The 23,488-nt window shown below is 42.2% G+C and overlaps 1 protein-coding gene across 2 annotated transcripts in view; it reads right to left on the bottom strand.

The window, feature by feature from the left end:
* Positions 1-23,488, bottom strand: part of OCLN (occludin) — a 53,550-nt gene that overhangs the window by 9,053 nt on the left and 21,009 nt on the right. For both annotated transcript variants that reach the window (XM_007079867.3, XM_042987866.1), the window contains exon 5: positions 5,359-5,504. In XM_007079867.3, coding sequence (XP_007079929.2) covers positions 5,359-5,504 — 146 coding nt within the window. The remainder of the gene's footprint in view (positions 1-5,358; positions 5,505-23,488) is intronic.

The raw sequence follows: 23,488 nt of genomic DNA, 5'->3' as shown, positions 1-23,488 counted from the left end.
AACTATAATCTTTTTTTTTTTTAAACATTTATTTTTGAGACAGAGAGGGAGAGAGAGAGATGGAGAGAGACAGAGAGTGAATGTGTGTGTGTGGGGGGGGATGTGGGGGGTGGGTAAGGGGCAGAGAGAGAGGGAGACACAGAATTCGAAGCAGGCTCCAGGCTCTGAGCTGTCAGCACAGGGCCCAAAACGGGGCTCAAACCCACAAACCATGAGATCATGACCTGAGCCGAAGTTGGACACTTAACTGACTGAGCCACCCAGGCACCTTGACAGAAACTATAATCTTGAGCTTTATCTATGAGGTGTACTCTATTTTCTAGGTGATCCAGAACTGCTTGATTCTAACTGTTGTCAAAATCTTCAGATTTTTTTAAATGTTTATTTTGAGACAGTCAGAGTGTGTGTGCATGTGAATGCATGTACAAGTGGGAGAGGGACAGAGAGAGAAGGAGAGAGAATCCCAAGCAGGCTCCAAGCTGTCAGCACAGAACCTGACACGGGGCTCAATCTTACAAACCGTGAGATCATGACCTCAACTGAAACCAAGAGTCAGACACTTAACCGATTGAGCTGCCCAGGTGCCCCAAAGTCTTCAGATTTCTAATCACACTTAGTAATTTCTTGTAGAATCCTAAAGCTTTGGGATGTGTGTGCATAGTTGGGGGTGGTGGTGTGATTTATTCCTTCTGTTGGAATGTATTCAGGTTCCTGAGGCTTAGGGTGCTATATTAACGCTACATCTAAAGGAGGGAAAATGTGACTTTCTCTACGAGTCAATGAGTAACAGGTTCCTAGACACTCTGCCAAAACTGCCTGGTTTTATGCTCCTCGTTTTGGGAATGCAGAAGGCTTATTTGAGGGAGTAGGGACTAGAGGAGGAGAAAACTAAAAAGCAAAACAAATTAGAAAAGAACAAAACCTAAAACATTAAAATGGGCATCCTCTCATAATTGTATTAGATACTTATATTATAAATCTCGACTTTGGGAGCTTTCCACCTCCCATTCTCCTACATACTTTGAAACTCTAGAGGATAACTTACTTGATATGGCATAAAACCTAAAAACAAAATGCTCAGCAAATATATATAAATTCAAGAGTTAGGGAATTTTTGTACTGCCAATAATCTTTGAGCCTACTTTTATTTCTTTTTTATTTCTTTTATTTTTTAAGTTTATTTCCAGAGGGAGAGAGAGCACAAGCAGGGGAGAAGCAGAGAGAGAGGAAGAGAGGCTCTGCACTGTCAGCACAGAGACTGATGTGGGGCTAGAACTCACAAACTGTGAGATCATAACCTGAGCTGAAATCAAGAGTCAGACGCTTAGGGGTGCCTAGGTGGCTCAGTCAGTTGAGCGTCCGACTTCAGCTGAGGACATGATCTCACAGTTTGAGTTCAAGCCACACGTCGGGCTGCTGACAGCTCAGAGCCTGGAGCCTGCTTCGGATTCTGTGTCTCCCTCTCTCTGTGCCCCTCCCTGACTCACACTCTGTCTCTCTCTCTCTCTCTCTCTCTCTCTCTCAAAAATAAATAAACATTAAAAAAAGAAAAAAAAGAGTCGGACACTTAACCAACTGAGCCACTCAGGTGCCCTTGAACCCACTTTTAGATACAAATCCTGTTAGGTCATAATCTGCATACCCCAGAAGAGGCAACCAACTGTATACTTTCCCTGGTATCCAACTCAGTATCCAAGTCCAGAAGTTCACCCTTTTGTATTGTCTTTTTTATTCATTTGTTTTTCACTCACACACACACACACACACACACACACACACACACACACAAACACCCTCACATGCATTTGGTGTTCCTATCTTGTCCTGACTCTCAGTGTAGCTACTGTGCACTGTCTTCTGTCCCTGATAGATTGCAACCTCCATGACAACAAGGATTTGCTATTCCAGGGACAGCTACCCTACTGTGTACCTGGCAGGTGTTCAGGATCATTAATGAATTGAAAACACCTTCACAAGAATTCTGATGACACCCAGTATCAGCGAGGGAAGAGAAACAATGCATGATCAACATCAGTGTCCTATGAGCATAATGTCCATGATGTACATGGTACTTCAGAACTGTCACCATTATCGGGGGGAATATCTAAGCCTTGTCCATCAGAGAACTCCATCTCTGTGGCCTCAGGAAAGACAATGATCCAAAAAGGGCTAATCAAGAATCTTTCAACAGGTTGTATATGTAAGCTTTGGAAGAGGGCATTCCATTTTCCAAATCCTATGCTGAAAGTTCAGTTAGCATAGCCTGGAAAATGTGGATGACCATTCTGCTCTACCGACAATAAAGCCCACAGAACAACAGGAGCCTTGCTAGCCTCTGAGTTTCTAGATCATGCCATTCTCTTTTTCTTTTTTCTTTTTTGATGTTTATTTATGTTTTGAGAGAGGGAGAGGGACAGGGTGCAAGCGGGGGAGGGGCAGAGAGAGGAGACACAGAATCTGAAGAAGGCTCCAGGCTCTGAGCTGTCAGCACACAGCCTGACGCGGGGCCTGAACTCATGGAACACGAGATCATAACCTGAGCCGAAGTTGGACGCTCAACCGACTGAGCCACCCAGGAGCCCCTATGCTTGTATTTTTTTAAAGGAAAATATAAGTAATGTACATTTTGGCCAGCATATTTATTTTAAAATAGCCTCTGGAAGGTTATATAAAAGAAACTGGTAACACCAGCTGCTCCTAGGAAGAGGAACTAGGTAGCTGGGGACAAAAGCTATCCTTCTGTCCATTTAAAATTTTACATTACAAAGGTACTGGCTTATTCAAGAATTAAGCTAAGATTTTTCAATGGTTCCAAATGAACTTGTGAAAATATCTTGGGTGTCATGAAAAGACAGCATGTGGAATGCTATGTAACCATTCAGGCTTTACAATTAGAGACACAGCTGGCCACAAGATGCATTATAAATATTTCTCATGTATGCATAGAAGTCACGCAACTCCTAGCCTGAAACTTTTAAAAGGACTGTGTCTCTACTGGGTATACCTTTGCCCCTCACAGCCTCAAGTATTTTAGATTTTTGTCAAAATCCACACAGAAGGAGAACACAGAAAATGCTCCTCCTCCAAATCATTCACAACTGATAGCAACAGGAGGGTCAATTGTGAAGACCAAAACAAAACATGTGTCGAGGGTAAGGCAAACTGACAGTGTGTTTCCCACATTCCACTCCAGGGTAATAATAAAACCTACTGTCTCAAACTGAGTCCATAATTAACTCAGCTGCTGGTGTCACCTTAAGGGGTTCCAGGCACCCAAACTACCGCACACTCAGGGTTGATCTCTATATTAACTGGCCCATTAAAAGGAGGTGGGGCAGGGAGCTGTGGATAAAACTTTGAAAGTTTTCCAGCAGATACACCTTTAACGTAAAACAATCAAAGCAATTAAAGGAAAGGTGTTTTTTTTGTTTGTTTTTTTTCAGTCTACAAAGGAATTTGGAGTTCTAGAATTACATATATAAGAAGATGGGGTGCCTGGCTGGCTCGGTCGTGGAGCATGCAACTCAGTCTTGGGGTTATGAGTTTGAGTCTCACGCTGGGTGTAGAGAATACTTAAAAATAAAATCTTTAGGGGCGCCTGGGTGGCTCAGTCGGTTAAGCATCCGACTTCGGCTCAGGTCATGATCTCACGGTCCGTGAGTTCGAGCCCCGCGTCGGGCTCTGTGCTCACAGCTCAGAGCCTGGAGCCTGTTTCAGATTCTGTGTCTCCCCCTCTCTGACCCTCCCCTGTTTATGCTCTGTCTCTCCCTGTCTCAAAAATAAATAAAACGTTAAAAAATAAATAAATAAATAAATAAATAAATAAATAAATAAAATAAAATAAAATAAAATAAAATCTTTAGGGGTGCCTGGGTGGTTCAGTTGGTTAAGTGTCCAACTTTGGCTCAAGTCATCATCTTGCGGTTCCTGAGTTCGAGCCCCACATGGGGTGCTGTGCTGACAGCTCAGAGTCTGGAGCCTGCTTGGGATTCTTTGTCTCCCTCGGTCTGCCCCTCCCACATTCTCATTCTGTCTCTCTCTCAAAAAATGAATAAACATTAAAAAAAAATCTTTTAAAAAAAAAAATTTTTTTTTTAACGTTTATTTATTTTTGAGACAGAGAGAGACAGAGCATGAACAGGGGAGGGGCAGAGAGAGAGGGAGACACAGAATTGGAAGCAGGCTCCAGGCTCTGAGCCATCAGCCCAGAGCCCGACACGGGGCTCGAACTCACGGACTCACAGACCGTGAGATCGTGACCTGAGCTGAAGTCAGACGCTTAACCGACTGAGCCACCCAGGCGCCCCTAAAAAAAAATCTTTAAAAAAAAAAAAAAAAAAAAGAAGAGCAATTTATCATCCCCTGGCAAAAATCACATCCAGTCAGTAACAGTCTCTCCAAACCCCCTCCTTCACTAGTCATTAGGATGAATTAGAATCAGGCTTTAGGGTAAACTAAAACCACCATGGAGATACCATTTCAGTAACCATAATGGCAGCTACTCTGGGCCAGAAACTCACTGTGAGGTTTTTTACGCTATTTGTAACTCTAAATTTTTTTTTTTTTAAACGTTTATTTATTTTTGAGACAGAGCATGAACGGGGGAGGGTCAGAGAGAGGGAGACACAGAATCTGAAACAGGCTCCAGGCTCTGAGCTGTCAGCACAGAGCCCGACACGGGGCTCGAACTCACAGACCGCGAGATCATGACCTGAGCTGAAGTTGGCCGCTCAACCGACTGAGCCACCCAGGCGCCCCTACACTACTTGTAACTCTAAACGTGGAGGCCTCATCAGTTTCACATCCTCCAGGACATGAAGGATCTAGCACAGCAAGTGAGATCTCAGAATTCCTGAATTCAAACAAGGTCTGCTCCTTTAATAAAAATGTATGTGGCTAAGGGTAGATCAATCAGCAATCTTCCCTTTCCATTAAATGAGCTCTAACAGTGACAGGCAAGGAGAGACACAACCACACACAGTTCCACTATCAGTAACGTCCTCGACCCTCACCTCAACCTCAAAACCAGAATCAGAAAGAGAACCATGTTTTTAGAGTGGAAAAAAACCCAACTTACCCTTTCTCTATTAAACCAACGAGAGAAAAAAGAAGCACTTTCAGCTTAGATGGGGAAAAAGACCCCACCAACTCACAGCCCCTCTCCCCTCATCTCCCAAGTAGCTGCAAGCCTCCACCAACAAGGCCAACATCAGTCTCCAGTCTTTGGGAAAGTGTTTTTCTGTTTTGTGTTGTTTGTTTTTTAAGGCAAATGGCACAACAAGAACTGATTTATCAACACCAGCAAATATTCATTTTTGTTTAGACTCATTCTACCTGAAGAAGGAAGCTGCTACTTACGGTGTTGATTTATAGGAAGACTCTGGATATGACCTCCTGTCATTCACTTTACCGTTGGAGGAGTAGGCCATGGGGCTGTCCACTCTTTCCACATAGTCAGAAGGGGGAGGAGGCATGTCTTGTGTGCCAGCAGAAATATTTTTAACCTACAGAAACAAACCCAAGAGATACAATTATCATTGAGCCTGCAATTTAAAGGGGAAAGAAATGGAAGAAAAATATCAGATATAAAATTACCTAATACTTATTGGGCTCATTAAACACTATTAACCTGTAATGACTACCTTGTTAGTGTAAACAATCAAATCAGTATTGTTACCAACACACAAATGATGCCAATTCGTTAGCTTAACAAGTCCAGAATGAATTACAAAAAAGGAAAAAATATCACAATGACCTGACTCTTATCCTGATGTGATTAGGCAGAATCATTACCCATGGTAATTGTTCCACCCCACATTAGAAAGATTAATCTCATCGTTTTAAGTTTATTTATTTATTTTTGTGAGACAGAGAGCATGCTCATGCACAAAGTGGGGAAGGAGCAGAAAGACAGAATCCCAAGCAGGTTCCACATTGTGAGTGTGGAACCTGATGCACAGGGCTCAAACCCTTAAACTAGGAGATAAGGACCTGACGGAAATCAAGAGTGCTATGCTTAACTGACTGAGACACCCAGATGCCCCTAATCTCATTTTTTCTAGGCTAGGTCTGGGTTAGGCAAGAATTTTCATTTCTAACAAGTTCTAAGGTAATATTTATGCTGTAGTCTGGGCACCACACTTGGAAAACCACTAATATAGGACAAAAGACACTGGATCTTCTTTTTTTTTTTTTTTTTTTATTAACGTTTATTTATTTTTGAGACAGAGAGAGACAGAGCATGAACGGGGGAGGGTCAGAGAGAGAGGGAGACACAGAATCTGAAACGGGCTCCAGGCTCTGAGCTGTCAGCACAGAGCCCGACGCGGGGCGCGAACTCACAGGCTGCAAGATCATGACCTGAGCCGAAGTCGGATGCTTAACCGACTGAGCCAGCCAGGCGCCCCAAAAGACACTGGATCTCTTAACCCATCCACACTAAATATGTAATGTTAAAACCACAGAAGAAATTAAGAAGCTTAAAGTGATGATTTCTGCTATAGTTCTTTTTTTGTTTTGTTTTTTTAATCTTTATTTTTGAGAGAGAGAGAGACACAGACACACACACACACGTACACACATACTCACACACAATCCAAAGCAGCCTCCAGGCTTTGAGCTGTCAGAACAGAGCCCGATGCAGGGCTCCACAGCCAAAGTCGGATGCTTAATGAACTGAGCCACCCAGGTGCACCAGGTGCTACAGTTCTTTAATAAGACATTTATTTTCCTTTAACATACATTCTCAATGCCTCTATTGTTAATAGCCTACACAGTAGAGTCCATGATCACTGCCTTCCTTCTCTACTTTACTACCTATTCCATTCTGATGTGTAAGTGAATTTGTCCTAGAAGGTAACACACTTGAGTTATGCACTGTTAACGCGAAAGATTTCCCAAAGGATCTGTCGGAGAAAAATTTAAATATCAGTAAGCATTGCCAATTAGAGTCACAACATTTTTTACAAAGTTTATTTATTTATTATTTTTTTAGTAATCTCTATATCCAGCATGGGGCTTGAACTCATAACCCTGAGATCAAGAGTCACATGCTCGTCTGACTGAGCCAGCTAGATGCCCCTAGATTCCCAATATTGACTGTTGGAGTTCAGGTGGTAGATCCAACACTTTCTATTTCATTTCCAATCTTTAAGTTGTTATATATTACTCTGCAAATAATAACTGAGAAACCCAGGTAAGTCACTTAGTTGTTACAAAGTAATAGAAATAAGGTGTGGGAAAAATTGAAAGTTAACTCCACAAAAATTAGTAATGTGAAAAAGAGCAACTTTTCAAAAATAAGGAGGAAATTACTGGTTTAGCTTGGTAATGAAAACAATGACATGAGATTAACTTGGGCTCACTCTAGATCTGCCAACGACAAGTTCTAGAAAGTCTGTCTCTTTTCTTCAAGAAATAGGGAAACTACCACTTTTATTCAACATAATACTGGAAGTCGTAGCGGCAGCAGACAAGAAAAAGAAGTAAAAGGCATTCACATTGGTAAGAAGTAAACTTTCACTATTCGAAGGTGAAATGATTGTACATATAGAAAACCCTAAAGACTCCACCAAAATACTACTAGAATAAATGAATCCAGTAAAGTTGCAAGATACAAAATCATTATAGAGAAATCTGTGGCATTTCTTTTTCTTTTTTTAAACACTCCTTTTTTTTAAAAAAAAAAAGTTTATTTTGAGAGAGAGACAGAGCAAGCAAGTGAGCAGGAGGGGTGGAGACAGAGGGGGAGAGAGAAAATCCCAAGCAGGCTCCACACTGTCAGCGCAGAACTCAATGTGGGGCTTGAACTCACAAACCATGAGATCATGACCTGAGCTGAAACCAAGAGTCAGACGCTTAACAAACTGAGCTACCCAGCCACCCATGTTGCATTTCTATGCACTAATAATAAAGTAGCAGAAAGAGAAATTAAGAAAACATTCCCATTTACAATTGCACCAACAGGTATAAAAAATACCTAAGGAATAAATTTAACCCAAGAGGTGAAAGACCTGTACTCCAAAAACCATAAAAAAATTGATGAAAGAAACTGAAGATGACACAAACAAATGGAAAGATGTTACATGCTCATGGATCAGAAGAACCAATATTGTTAAAATGTCCATACTACTCAAAGCAATCTATAGATGTAATGCAATCCCTATCAAAATATCAACAGCGTTGTTCACAGAACTAGAATAATACCAAAATTTGTATGGAAACACAAAGACTCCCGATAGTCAAAACAGTTTTGAGAAAGAAGAAAGCTGGAGGTGTCACAATTCCAGATTACAAAATATACTAAAAAGCTGAAGTAATCAAAATAGTACGGTACTGGCACCAAAACAGACACATAGATCAATTGAACAGAACAGAGAGTCCAGAAACAAACCCAAACTTCTATGGTCAATTAATCTACGACAAAGGAGGCCAAAATATACAATGGGGAAAACATAGTCTCTTCAACAAATGCCACTGGGAAAACTGGACAGCTACGTGCCAAAGAATGAAACTGGGCCACTTTCTTACAACATACACTAAAATAAACTCAAATGGCCTAAAGACCCAATTGTGAGACCATAAAACTCCCAGAAGAAAACATAGGCAGTCATCTCTTAGGCATCAGCCACAAAAACATTTTTCTAGATATATTTCCTGAGGTAAGACAAACAAAAGCAAAAATAAACTACTGGGACTACACCAAAAAAGAAAGATTTTGGACACCAAAGGAAACGATTAACAAAACAAAAAGGCAACCTACTGAATTGGAGATTTTTGCAAATGAGATATCCAGTAAGGGATTAATATCCAAAATATATAAAGAACTTACACAACTCAACATCAAGTAAAACCAAATAATCTGATTAAAAAAAATGGGTCGAGGACCTGTTAAACATTTTTCCCCAAAAGACAAACAGATGGCCAAAAGACACATGAAAAAAGGTTCAACATCACAAATCATCAGGGAGATGCAAATCAAAACCAGAATGAGGTATCTCCTCACACCTGTCAGAATGGCTAAAATAAAAAAGAATGGCTGATGTATCCTCTCTGAAAAACAGTATGGGGGTTCCTCAAAGAATTAAAAACAGAAAGGCCATATGATCCAGTAAGTTCCCTAGTGGCTATTTGCTCAACAAAAATAAAAACACTAATTTGAAAAGACACATGCACCTCTACGTTTACTGCAGCATTATTTACAATAGCCAAGACACGGAAGCAACCAAAATCTCCACTGACAGATGAACAGGTAAAGAAGATGTGACATATATGTACAATGGAATAATATTACTCTGCCATAAAAAAGAACGAGACCTGGCCATTTGCAACAACATGAATGGACTTGATATTACACTACGTGAAATAAGTCAGATAAAGAGAAATAACTTATCATTTCACTCATATATGGAATTTAAGAAACAAAACAGAGAAAAAAGACAGAAAAACAGGCTCTTAAATACAGAGAACTTCCGGTTGCTAGATGGGAGGTGGTTGGGGGGATAAGTACATTCAAGAGGAATAAGGGGTACAAACTTCCAGTTACAAAATAAGTCACAAAGATGAAAAACACAGCATAGAGAGTATAGTTAATAAGACTGGAAAAATCTTGCTTGGTGACAAATGGTGATTTCACATCATGAGGAGCATGGAGTCAAGTGCAAAATTGTTGAATCATTATGTTGTACAATGTAACACTGTATGTTAATTATACTTTGAGAAAAAAAGAAACTCGGGGTGGGGGGAGAAACTACCTACTTCACAACATTCTTTTGACAATCAAATCGGATGACAAGGTCTCATATTTAGCACAGTACCTTGATGAGCATTGTAAAAACTCACAAGATGCTGGATTCTGAAATTAAAGCTACTGGATCTAAACAAAGAATTTTTGTAAGTGTTTGAAGGTGACAGCAGACTTTTAATGGGATTATTTTGCTATTATAAATCCTTGCAATTAGGTTCAGCATCAATGCAGTGTATTTCCCTGAAACACACACACTTTATGCTTTGTTTTCCATTACGCATAGCATCAAAACATGACCTCCTCCTTTCCTACCAAGGAAAGGTATGTATTATTGCACCACTTTAAGTATATGAGGTATTCTTTTTTTAAAGTTTATTTATTTTTGAGAGAGACAGACAGTGTGAGTGGAGAGGGATAGAGAGAGAGGGGGAGAGAGAATCCTAAGCAAGCTCTATGCTGTCAGCGCAGAGCCTGTTGCAGAGCTCGAACTCACGAAACGATGACATCATGACCTGAGCAGAAACCAAGACGCGGATGCTTAACCGAATGAGCCACCCAGGCGCCCCAGAACACAAGGTATTCTTGATTGTTTAAAGATAAGAATGGAATTATTTTCTTCTGAAAGTGGAGTCTGTCTGCAACGGGGAAACCAGTGGGTAGGTTGCAAGGGAGTGTGCTTAGATGTCACCACAGCAGGGACAGGTGGGAACCACTCTTGGCTCCCACTGAATTCCCTAGGACTTCACACCATCAGCCAAGCTTCACAGGCACATGCGTTGCCAAGTCAAAGGTCTATTCTTATTCTGGACACTTCATCAGAATTTAAAACAACCTCCTTTTCTTAAAAACCCATTTAACCCTTTTCCAGGTTTTCCCCCTTTACAACCTGAATGGAGACTGCAAAGCTCTACTGACTCTGGCAAAGCTGAAACCAAAACTTTATTTAAAAAAAAAAAAAGATGCCTGGGTGTCCTTGTAAACTTCTTACAGCCTGGAATGGAATGTCCTTCCCCTTTCTTTGCCAGCTAATCCTTAATTGGGCTTCAAGTCTTGGCTCACTACTCCCTGGAGGCTTTGTACACATGTCTCTGCTGGGAGAGGCACCCACCTGTCCTCCTAGCTCCCTGAACACCTGTGCACACAAGCCTCCCACCAGAGCACTCGTGCACTGCGGAACAACTGCCCCACACAGTATGATGGCTTGCTCCCATGGTCTCTAACTCCAGGGGGCAGTGTGCTTTCTTAAAGCCACCGCTGCCTGCCTGCTTACAATGTGCCAAACAATGAACTGACAGATGGTTTAGTAGGCTCAGCCTTACAGGTAAGTACTATTTTTCCCTTTTTAGAAATGAGGAAACTATGAGAACTTTCCCAAAGACCTACACCTAGTAAATGGTCATGTGGGACTTAAATACACCACTCACGTGAAAGCCTCTGTGACAATCCACCATCGCAACCTGGGCAGCCTCCTACCTTCCCCTTCGGGTTTCCAGAGCCCAGCACGGTACCTGGCACAAATCAGGAGCCCAGAGTTGTTGCCTAAAGGTTACCTTATTTATTACTGCTGTACTTCTACACTGTGTATATTCGAACGTCTTATCAAATGCAGCTGCTCTGAGCTGACCTTTATCTCTCAGAGTCAGCAGAACTGGACTAGCCTGACCAACTTCACCCTCCAGCACAGGGCTCCCATTTCTTAAACCTTTTTTTACACACATGCACAAAAAAATTCCAAGGCAGCGCGCTTGTTTTGCCAGAACACATATTCAAGTTAGAACAATGGAGGGAAGATTAATTATTAATATGGCCGCTGCAAGAAGGGCATGCAAATTTATGATGCATTGCAGATTAAAAAAAAAAAATCCCCAGCCAGGCCCAAAGATGAATAAGCAGCAGTCTTTGTCTTTAAAAAGGAGCTTAAGAATCTAGAGGCCGAGGTGAAATGTATTTGTAAAAACAAGGAGTAAGGTATTTGTTTCCTGTTTATACTTCATTTTTCCCAAAGAAGCTAAAATACTGCGTTCCTCATATTACCAATGACAAGTGAGTATAAACCTGCTGCTTTCAAAGGACAGAAGGGGGGAAGCCCCAGTAGGGCCTGACCAGGTGATAGTGATTTACACAAGGAGTCTTCAGCCTGTGTTCCTGGGGTGAGCAAATGGATTTCTGAGCTTCACTGTATTATGGACAGGTTGCCCAGCCCACCCACAAAACTTGATGATGTGACTTGCTTTTTTTTTTTTTTTTAATGTTTTATTTATTTTTAAGGGGGTGGGGGGAGAAGGGCAGAGAGAGGGACAGAAGATCTGAAGCAGGCTCTGCACTGACAGCAGCAAGCCCGATGTGGGGCTTGAACTCACAAATGGTGAGACCATGACCTGGGCCAAAGATGCTCAATGGACTGAGCCACCCAGGTGCCCCTAGCTAAAGTTCTTTAAAACAAGCAAACAAAACCAATCATTCTAATAACTGTAGTAAATTTTTAAAGCTTTAGAACCAGAGAAAAATGAGGCTTAATGCTATAGAGCAAACGGTGAACAATTTTCCTCCAATAACTTAAGAAAAGCTCTGTCTCCCTCTCTCTCTGCTCTTCCTCCACTCATGCTGTCTCTGTCTCTCAAAAATAAAATAAAACATTTTTAAAAAATTAAAAAAAAAAAAAAAAGAAAAGGGGGGCCTGGATGGCTCAGTTGGTTGGGTGTCCGACTTCAGCTCAGGTCATGATCTCACAGCTCGTGAGTTCGAGTCCCGCGTTGGGCTCTGTGCGGACAGCCAGGCAGGAGGGCTGATCCAGCAGACTCCCACCCAGGGCCCTCCGGTGGGGAGGAGACCTAAGTGAAGGGTGAGGGACACTGCAGGCAGCAGAAACCCACCCAGCAGGGCCTAGCTGGCTTCCCTTAACTGGTTTCTACTTGACGAGGTGCTGGCAGTGGCACCCCACCCCACCCCAGACTTTCAAAAAGAGAAAAACAACTGGGGTGGCTCAGTTGGTGAAGCATCTGACTTCGGCTCGGGTCACGATCTCACGGTTCCTGAGTTCGAGCCCCGCACTGGGCTCTCTGCCATCAGCCCAGACCCCCCTTCTGATCCTCTATCCCCTTCTCTCGCTGCCCCTCCCCCACTCATTCTCTCTCTCAAAAATAAACATTAAAAAAAAGGGAAAAACAAGACACCAGAAAGAAACACAGACACGCTAAGAGGCTGAGGAGAAAAAGCACACCTAACCAACCAAAAGAATGACTCAGACTCACTATTGAGACTAACTTCAAAAAAGGACAAGTACTCACAGAGACCATGTCTACAGAATACAGTTAATTAATTTAGAGTGATACACAGGGCAGATTCACTGAGATTCATATTCCAATCAAGAAAGAACTAAAGTGCTTGTGAAATGTCAAAATGAAATACACTGAAATCAAATAATTTCAAAAGATCTTCACAAGAGGTCATTATAATGAGGACAAATTTTTATTCCAAATGTAATTATCAGAAGAGTTCTGATCACACACTTGTGAAAAAAAAATCTCGGTAAGAAATGACATCTAACACTCCTTGGAGAGTTCATGAAAACATCCTAAATCCCCATGGGGTGTCAAGAGGCACACCAAGAGCCAGACTCCAGAACAGCTGAGCTCCAAACACCTGTCCTCCTCACTGTGACTTCCTCACCTCACAAAGCCATCTCCACCCTCATTTGTGCCTATTCGGACTCCTGAGCAGCCTCCTGATCCCGAATCCTTAAAGTCAAAGATGGCATAAAAAGGTCAAAAAACTTTTAGGTCACTCTGAAAGAAAACTTTCTAGGGACAGCTGGGTGGCTCAGTCGTTCGAGCACCCGACTTCAGCTCAGGTCATGATCTCGATGTTCATGGTTCCGAGGCCCAGGTCGGGCTCTGTGCTGACAGCTCAGAGCCTGGAGCCTGCTTCAGATTCTATCTCTCTCCCTCTCTGCCCCTCCCCCATTCACACTCTGTCTCTCTCAAAAATAAATAAAACATTAAAAACAATTTTGTTTATTTATATTTGGGGGGGGGAGAGACAGACAGCACACAAGCTGGGGAGGGGCAGAGAGAGACGGAGATAGAATCTGAAACAGGCTCCAGGCTCTGGGCTGTCAGCACAGAGCCCGACATGGGGCTCGAACCCACGAGCTGTGAGATCATGACCTGAGCCGAAGTTAGACTCTTAACTGACTGAGCCACCCAGGTGCCCCCAAAATAATATTTTTTTAAAGAAAGAAAACCTTCTTCTCTCAAAAGTAAGTTTAGGGAAACACTTCTCTCCATGCAAATTAATGTCATTTGGGATTAGGACAACCCAAAAGGCGCAATGACAGCCATCCCCCACTTTTCTCTTCGTCCTGTCTTCATTCCTTGATCACATAACACAAGAAAATATCAGGCTAGACCTGCATCCAGCTGGTGGTAGCAATGTGACAAAAGTCACCTACCTCTAAGAACAAAAGGGAAAGTTCTGCATTTAAGTATCGATTATGTGCCTACGAAACCTGACATTGTTTATTACTCACCACCGCCTGGTGAGATAGGGTTATCTCCATTTTCAGATGAGGAAATTGAGACTCTAAGGTTAAATTAATTTGCTCACGGTCACATGGTAGAGACAGGATTGGAACCCTCGTCCACCTGACTCCAAAACCAGCTCTTTCTGGCATAACACACTCATGTTCTCGAGGTACTGACTATTCCCTGTAACAAAAGGAACCATTCTTCTCAATGCCTTAACTCCTCACCACACCCTAATGGGATATGATGTGAATCCATTTGAAGTTTTACTCACCAATTAGACTAACACTGTTAGAGCAGCTTTCGACACAAAATTATTATGGATTAAACTGACTTGAAAATTAAAAACAATACATGCTGGGGCACCTGGGTGGCTCAGTTGGTTAAGCATCCAACTCCTGGTTTCAGCTCAGGTCATGATCTCACAGTTCATGGGTTCGAGCCCCACATCGGGCCCTGTGCTGACAGTGTGGAGGCTACTTGGGATTGTTTCTCTCTCTCCCTTTCTCTCTGTCCCCCCTCCCCCTGCTTGCTCTCTCTCAAAAAAAACCAAAAAAGTAAAAAAACAAAAAAAAAACCACACAAGAAACACAAAATACAACCTAAAATGAATACGTGCTTTATCACCAGGTGCCTTTGTTTAGAACAGAGCGTAGGAACACCACCCTCAAAAAGGGAAACAGAAAGGCTTTTCCTGCTTGGTAATTAAAAGTGGAGAAACACATCAGACATCAGAGAGAAGAGCACTGTAATCTCAAAGTACCATCGCCAGTCTTTACAACCTGAGGTCCCCCTTCCCTTGCACTACAAGTTCTCAGAACAGTAAGTGGTCCAACTCGTTTTTCCTGTTTGCTGTTACTTTATACTCACAGATGCTCCCTCCACAGGAACCTCAAAATTGCCTCGGGAAAGTACCCTCAAAGGTTTTTCCACTCTTGGTTGCCTGAAGGTGATGCTCCCAGATGTGCAAATCCCACAAACGAAGAGATCACTGATGGACGAGGCTCGAGCACAGTCTGATTAACGTATGTTAATCACACGGCACTGAGGATTTAGCAAGCACAAGGTCCCCTACCCAAATGCACGCTGCCCACAGGGAAATATTAACATATACCAGCCAAGATGAATTCTGCAGCTCCCTCAGAGTCAAGGAGTTGTTCGAGCTTCGGCAGGGGGTGCAGTGGAGAAACTTTACACTCAGTCTGTGATCTCCTTCTAGGCCCTCTTGTTCTAGTAACAGAAATCCTGGCGCAGACTGTATTTTAATAGGCACGTAGCTTGTGCCGGCACACGGCAACAGGTGTGCCACAAGGCACAGAACACCTTGGTCCTCAGAGCCTGTGGTCAGTCCACGTCTGGGGATCCAAATCCCTTTCAGTTTACTCTATTGCTCTGTACGACAATACCATTTTCTAAGTATGCCATGGGTTGGAAAAGGCCTCACCTTAACTCAACAGCTCTCTGGGCTTGCAGTGTTCCGGCTGCAGCTTTGGTTCTCAAAGTGTGGTCCCCAGACCAGTAACATCAACTTGGCCCGAGAACTTGTTAGAATCACCAATTCTCATGCCCCAGTCCTGAAAATGAGAAACCATGGGGGGGGGGGGGGGGCAACAGGCTGTTTTCACCAGCGCTGCAGGTGATGCTGATGCTTGCTAAGAACAGCTGAGGGAGGACACAACTTTCCTCCAGCCATGGACAATACCTACTGCTAACTTAGCGTTAACAGCGGGGCTGGAAACCTAGGAATCTCTGCTTTCAGACAGCCACAGACACACCCACTGGCGAGAGCACACACTCCACCACCTACCTCGCCATTCATTACAACTCTCTAAACCGGCTCTCCAGGATGCCTTGGCCCATCCGCCAACCCGTTTCCATTGACGGTGGTGCTGGGACAGACAGGGCTTTCTGTACTCCACGCTGTTGAGTGCTAGGTCAGTAGATGGATAGGCCACTTCCACTTTTGCTCCATTTTGTCCCCTGTAAGGCCACAGGTAACAGCACCATCCTTCCCGCAGTGAGAACCTAATGTCCTGATAGTCGGCAGCCCATAGGACTACTGGTACATTAAAGAATGCTGGCACTGGTTGAAAATTAAAAAGGCGTTCAAGTTTCTTTAGATGTCTAATGCTGATTACCACCACCGGCTAGTCCCAGCCACCTGCCCCACACCCACCTGCCTCCCCACTCGGTGTGCAGGGACATAACAAGCAGAGCCCGCCTGCGACCTTTAGGAAAGCCGTTGTTATTTTATTTGTGGCAAGCTTACAAATAAGGAGAAGATTAAGTTAAAGTGAACCAACATTAAAAGTATTTATATTTTGGGTACTCTTACCCAAGCTTCCTTATTCCAGCTCTCCGTACAAACACTGACAATTTCACTCCAGCTAAAATTTACTGTGTGTTAATAAACTATGTGCTGGTCCTGACCTAAGCCCTTTAATCATGACCGCATCAGCTTGTCTGCAGATGAAACCTTTATTTTCATTTACATATGAAGAACCCATTAAATGAACAGATAAAACCACCTCAGAGCAAAGTGATTTCCTTCATCAGAGTCCAAGGAAACCAAAAGCCACCCAATGCTGACCATAAAGGACAGGGGCCAAGATGAACATCGGGATCCTGCCCCCTTTCTCTACACCCTGCCAGATCATCCTCTCTATCCTGACGGGTGAAATGCTGAAAACAATGCTACATTGATGTTGCATCACCATGTCAAAAACCTTAAAAATTTCTAGAAATAAAACTACCCAGATAACAAAGTTATTAGCCTTTAGACTTAAGTATTTCCTACTTAAAAACAGGATCTTGTTTAACAGACTTCATTTACTACTTGATAACAATGGAGAAATGAGTCAATGGCATGTTCTCTCCAAACTTACTCTATTCTTGCTTCTGAAACAGATCAAGTGACGTGACAAGAAAAAGGGTGCAAATTAGGAGCCGTGCAGGAACTACTAGCTGAGAATGGCTAAGCTGGTTTGTAGCAGATAAGCACCTTACACATATACACCTCATTTTAATCTGTCAGTTTGACTATCTAAGTGGTATCTTCCCCAGTTCTGCTGGCAAAGAAAACTAAAGCTCAGAGGTTTTCAGAGGAAAAACAACAGACCCCAAAACACAAGTTATAAGGCAAATACAATCCTTGTCCTGCTGATTATGATGTCAGGTTTGAGTCAAACTGCTGGAGCCCTCTGCAAACCTCAGTCTCTCCTTCTGCAAGAAGAGCGCCCACACCGTCAGGATTGCAGTTAGGATAATAATCATGTGTAAAGTGGCTAGCCTATAATGGTTACTTAGGAAATGCTGGTTCCTTTCTTTCTTTTGCTGTGATTTTTTTTTTTTATAGCTTTGTTGCCAAAATTAAAATGTGAAGCTCAAACCCGAGTCAGTTGATGTACTACACCGGCGAGAGCCCTGAGAAAGTCGTCTAAACAAGAGCGGCCTATTCCTGACCCACTAAGTCACCACCCTGGCTGCCATCTAATTAGCGTGTCCGCCTGGCAGACCCACAGCTGCCTGCAGGTAAGGTCACTGAGGCAGACTGGAGGACCTCATCCTAAGGTCCCAGACCTCCCTCAAATTGTTTCACTTTACCAAAGCCAAATCAAAAGTCATTCCCAGGAGCGCCTGAAACTGAGGTTCTTAACTTTGTTACTATTGCACCGGAACGCTGTAGGTATCAATGAAAACTAACCTCAAGTGCACACCTCTTACAATCAACGCTTTAATAATTACCACTGGCGTATGCTTTTCCAAGGCCAGGCCCCGTTTATGAGTATTGACTTAAAGAAAAATGAGTCTGTATGTCTTGGTATTTATATCTATGACCTTCAGAAAGTGTAGGTGGAGGAAGAGGGATCTGAGCACAAAGAGCAACAGGAAATACTGATCTTCACAGGCTAATGAATATTAGTCCTTCCCGTGGCTCTGGCACCATGGCCAAACAGTGCGCCCCCATGACACTGTCCCCTGCCCTGTGGTAAGAATCCCAGCTCAAGCAGGGGCCCAAAGGGATCTGAGCAGCACGACACCCTCCTGGGAGGAGCCCACAGAGCACAGAGGGGCACTGGAGTGAAGCAGGCACATTCAAAGCTGCTCAGGAAGTCATCCTAAGCTCTTCCAAAGGCACTCTGAATGTGAACCTGGCTACATGTCCAGATGTTATCAAAAATAAGAGGGCAGTTACAATTAATTCATGTAGTACGTATTGTTTCCAGAGTCCTGTTTCTCTAGAAACCATCTCCCTATGCCACACAGTAACTGTGGGAAATGCCATCTGCCATATTATGTGATGAGGGCCCTCCCTGGAGCACAGCAGGCTGGTGTACAGATGGTGACCCGACCCAGGCCTCATCAGGGCCCTTCCCCGGCCCGGTCTTAGACGAAGCATTAATATGAAAAACTCCAGAGGAAACATGCTGGATCACAGAATTTTTAAAGTTAAAATACAACTCAATCTTACTTAGGATATTGGTAAACGTTAGACTGGTAATGTCCAGGGCAGGGCAAAGATGCTGAGAAATGAGCACTCTCACATCACATACTGTCAGGAGAACTAAACAGCCTTTCACAATGAGGCAATTTCGCAGCACCTAACAAAATACAAAACTTGTACACTCGACGAACACTTCTAGAAATCTATCTTATACGAGCAAGGGCACATGAAGACACGTTTAAGAATGTTCACTGCACCGTTAACTCCAAGAGCAAACAACCAGAAGCAATCAAAATGTCCATCAACAGGGGGGATGAATCATGGTATCCTCATACGGTGTAATACCCTACAGCTGCTAAAAGCAATGAGGTACATGGGTTCTGTACCGACAGACTTAGTTATTTTAAGGATTTTACAAAGTTAATTCACTGTAACAAACCCATGAGGTGGATGCAATTACCATCCCCATTTTAGAGATGGGAAAGCTCAAGCACAGACACGGAAGACCCTGCCAGGCCTCACAAAATCAACTGGCAGGGCTGGACTGGGACCCAGGCAATTTGGCTCCACACTTCACACCCACTCTACTATACTGTACTGGTTTTGTGTCTGCGACCGTACACATGGAGGGAGTCTAAGATGAGGAATTGGGGGAGGAGAAGCATCCACACTACAACAGTAAGAAGTCCCTAATCTCAAAAAAATTACATTGGAGGGAACAAAGGAGTGTCTTAGAATGTATGACATCAGTAACAATAAAAAAAGGATATAAATCTGTCTGTTAAATGTCACTGCCCCAATGGGACACAGAGGGAGAGGGGTGGGAACTTCCCCCCCTTTTTTTTTTAAATTAAGTAGGCTTGGGCCACCTGGGTGACTCAGTTAAGCATCTGACTTTGGCTCAGGTCATGATCTCATAGTTCATGAGATGGAGCCCCATGTCAGGCTCTGTACTGACAGCCAGGAGCCTGGATCCTGCTTCGGATTCTGTTATATAAACAAAGATTTTAAATCATATCATTGTTGGTAATACTAAATAGCAAATGTAACCATCAATGACTTTGGTGACATAAAATCATGGTACATCCATACCAGGATGAGGCTCCTTAAAAACTGGGAAGAAAGTTCATCAGGATACACTGTAAAAGCAAAAAGGGCAAGGTACGAGCAGAATGGTGTGATCACTACACTAACTTTTGCGTAAATAAGCAGGGAGTCTGTTTTTCTTTGGTTTTATTTTTGCAAAGTAAAACCATGAAACACATGATAAAAAACCAAGAGGAGTACCTAGAAGAGTGGGGGGGGGGGGGGGGAAGATACCTAAAAAAAGAGAAAATGGGCACACAAGGATGGCCAAGGAGACATTTCCCCAAAAACCTGTTTTTAAATTTTTATTATTTTTTAAGTTATTATTTTAATTCTAGTTAGTTAACATATAGTATTCTATTAGTTTCAGGTGTACAATATAGTGATCCAACACTTCCATACACACCCGGTGCTCATCACAAGTGCCCTCCTTAATCCCCATCACTTACTTAACACATCCCCCTACCACCCTCCCCTCTGGTAACCTTCAGTTTGTTCTCTATAGTTAAGAGTCTGTTTCTTGCCTTGCCTCTCTCTTTATTTTCCCTTTGCTCATGTTTTATTTCTTAAATTCCACATGAAATCATACGGCACTTGTCTTTCTCTGGCTGAATAACTTCACTTAGCATTATACTCTCTAGCTCCATCCATGTCATTGCAAATGGCAAGATTTCATCCTTTTTTGTAGTTGAACAACATTCCATTATATAGATATATATATACCACATTGTCCTTATTCATTCATCAATAGACACTTGGGCTGCTTCTGTATTTTGGCTATTGGAAATAATGCTGCTATTAACATAGGGGTGCATGTATCCCTTTAGAATTAGTGTTTTCTTATCCTTTAAGTAGGCAAACACCCAGGAGTGCAATTGCTAGATCCTAGGGTAGTTCTGTTTTTAACTTCTTGAGGAACTTCCATACTGTTTTCCTCAGTGGCTGCACCAGTTTGCATTCCCACCAACAGTGCACAAGGGTTCCTTTTTCTCCACATCCTCACCATCATCCGTTGTTTGTGTTGTTGATTTTAGCCATTCTGACGGGTGTGAGGTGATGGCTCATGGTAGTTTTGATTTCTTTTTCCCTGATGATGAGTGATGCTGAGCATCCTTTCAGGGGTCTGTTAGCCATCTGTATGTCTTCTTTGGAGAAATGTCTGTTGATGTCTTCTGCCCATTTTTAAATTGGATTATTTGTTTTTTGGATGTTGAGTCTTAGAAGTTCTTTATGTATTTTGGATACTAACCCTTTATTGGATATGTCATTTGCATATATCTTACCCCATTTCATAGGTTGCCTTTCAGTTTTGTTGTTTCTTTTCCTGTGCAGAAGAATTTTATTTTGATGTAGTCCCAATAACTTATTTTTGCTTTTGTCTCCCTTGCCTCAGGAGATATATCTAGAAAAATGTTCCTATGGCCTATGTCAGAGACATTGATTCCTGTGCTCTCTTCCAGGATTTTTATGATTTCAGGTCTCACATTTAGGTCTTTAATCCATTTCAAGTTTATTTGTGTGTATGATGTAAGAAAGTGGACCAGTTTCATTCTTTTGCACGTAGCTGTCCAGTTTTCCCAACACCATTTGTTGAAGGGACTATCTTTTTCATATTGCATATTCTTTCCTCCTTTGTTGAAGATAAATTGACCATATAATCATGGTTTATTTCTGGGCTGTCTATCCTGTTCTGTTGATCTATGTGTCTATTTTTGTGCCAGTACCATGCTGTTTTGATTACTACAGTTTTGTAATACAATGTGAAGTCTGGAATTGTGATTTGTATACAGTCTTTTCTTTTTCAAGATTACTTTGGCTATTTGGGGTCTTCTGTGGTTCCATATACATTTTAGGATTGTTTGTTGTAATTCTGTGAAAAATGCTGGTGTTATTTTGATAGGGATTGCATTAAATGTGTAGATTGCATTGGGCAGTATAGACATTTTAACAATATTAATTCTTCCAATCCATGAGCATGGAATGTCTTTCCCTTTCTTTGTGTCATCTTCAATTTTTATCATCAGTGATGTCTTTCACCTCCTTGGGAAAACCTTTTTTTTTCACTGTAATTCTGACCAAGAGATCTTTTTAAAGGGGATACTTAGGAAAGTTTCTATTTTGCCAAAAAATACAAGAATTAAAACAGTATCATACTGATAGATGCAACAATATAAATGCATCTCGGGCGCCTGGGCAGCTCAGTCAGTTAAGTGTCCGACTTCAGCTCAAGTCATGATCTCATGGTCCGTGAGTTTGAGCCCCACATCAGGCTCTGTGCTGACAGCTCAGAGCCTGGAGCCTGCTTTGGATTCTGTGTCTCCCTCTCTCTCTGCCCCTCTCTCCACTCACACTCTGTCTCTCTCTCTCTCAAAAATAAACATTAGAAAAAATTTTTAAATGAATCTCACAGACAATATGTTCAGTGAGCACAAAAGTACACAGTACATAATTTCATTTATATGAAATTTAAGAATGGCAAAACCAATTGATGTGACAGAAATGACAGAGGTCACCACCCTCTAGAGGATACTGAGAAGAGGCATGAGGAAACCATGGACACTGGAATGAACTATGTCTTTATCTCTTTGATCACGACCATGATCTCATGATCATAAGCCACACAATTAGTGTACCTGCTGTACTTTACTCTGTGTAAGATATACGTTGTACTTCAATAAAATTAAGAGTATCAAAAATGTTTTTGAGGAATATTTAATGATGTCATAAAAAGCCTACAATATAATGTTAAATCAAAAAATAGGATTTTAGGGTGCTTGGGTGGCTCAGTCAGTTAAGCATCTGACTTTGGCTCAGGTCATGATCTCGAGGTTCATGAGCTCAAGCTCCGCATCAGGCTCTCGGCTGTCAGCGCAGAGCATACTTTGGATCCTCTGTCCTCTTCTCTCCCGCTCCTCTGCTTCTGCTCTCTCTCAAAAATAAATAAATGCTTTAGGGGTGCCTGGGTGCCTCAGTCAGTTAAACGTCCGACTGTGGCTCAGGGCATGAACTCGCGGATCCTGGGTATAAGCCCCATGTCAGGCTCTGTGCTGACAGCTCAGCTGAGCAGCCTACAGCCTGCTTTGGATCCTGTGCCCCTTCCGTGCTGGTGCTCGCTCTCTCTCTCTCTCTCTCTCTCTCTCTCTCAAATAAATAAATATTTAAAAAAATAAATAAAATAAAAAAATAAAACATTAAAAAAATATAAGATTTTACATAGTGTACCTGGATGGCTCGGTCAATTAAGCATCTGACCCCTGACTTAGGCTCAGGTCATGACTTCAGAGTTTGTGGGTTTGAGCCCTGTGTTGGGCTCTGCTCTGATAGTGAGGAACCTGCTTGGGATTCTCTCTCCCTCTCCTGCTCGTGCTTAGGCTCTATCTCAAAATAACTAAACTTTTTAAAAAATTCTATTAAAAAAATAGGATTTTACACTGATGGGGAACATAGTCCTACTTCTTCGGATTCAGATTAAGAAGGTGCAGGAGAGGCTGGGTATATGACAGAAAATACATGAGAACTGTAACTAAGGGTGGAAGAATTTTCTTTATAGCTCACTGTATTTCAAAATCTCTAGTTACCAATCAGATAAAATAAATTTAAAAAATACATACACACACACACACACACACAAACACACACACACACACATATATATATATATACACACACACACTTTAATTCAGAAAAAGT

This window comes from Panthera tigris, chromosome A1 (genome assembly GCF_018350195.1).
Source record: "Panthera tigris isolate Pti1 chromosome A1, P.tigris_Pti1_mat1.1, whole genome shotgun sequence".
Lineage (NCBI taxonomy): Eukaryota > Metazoa > Chordata > Mammalia > Carnivora > Felidae > Panthera > Panthera tigris.
The sequence above is the reverse complement of the archived record's forward strand: the minus strand, read 5'-3'. Positions and strand labels throughout refer to the sequence as shown.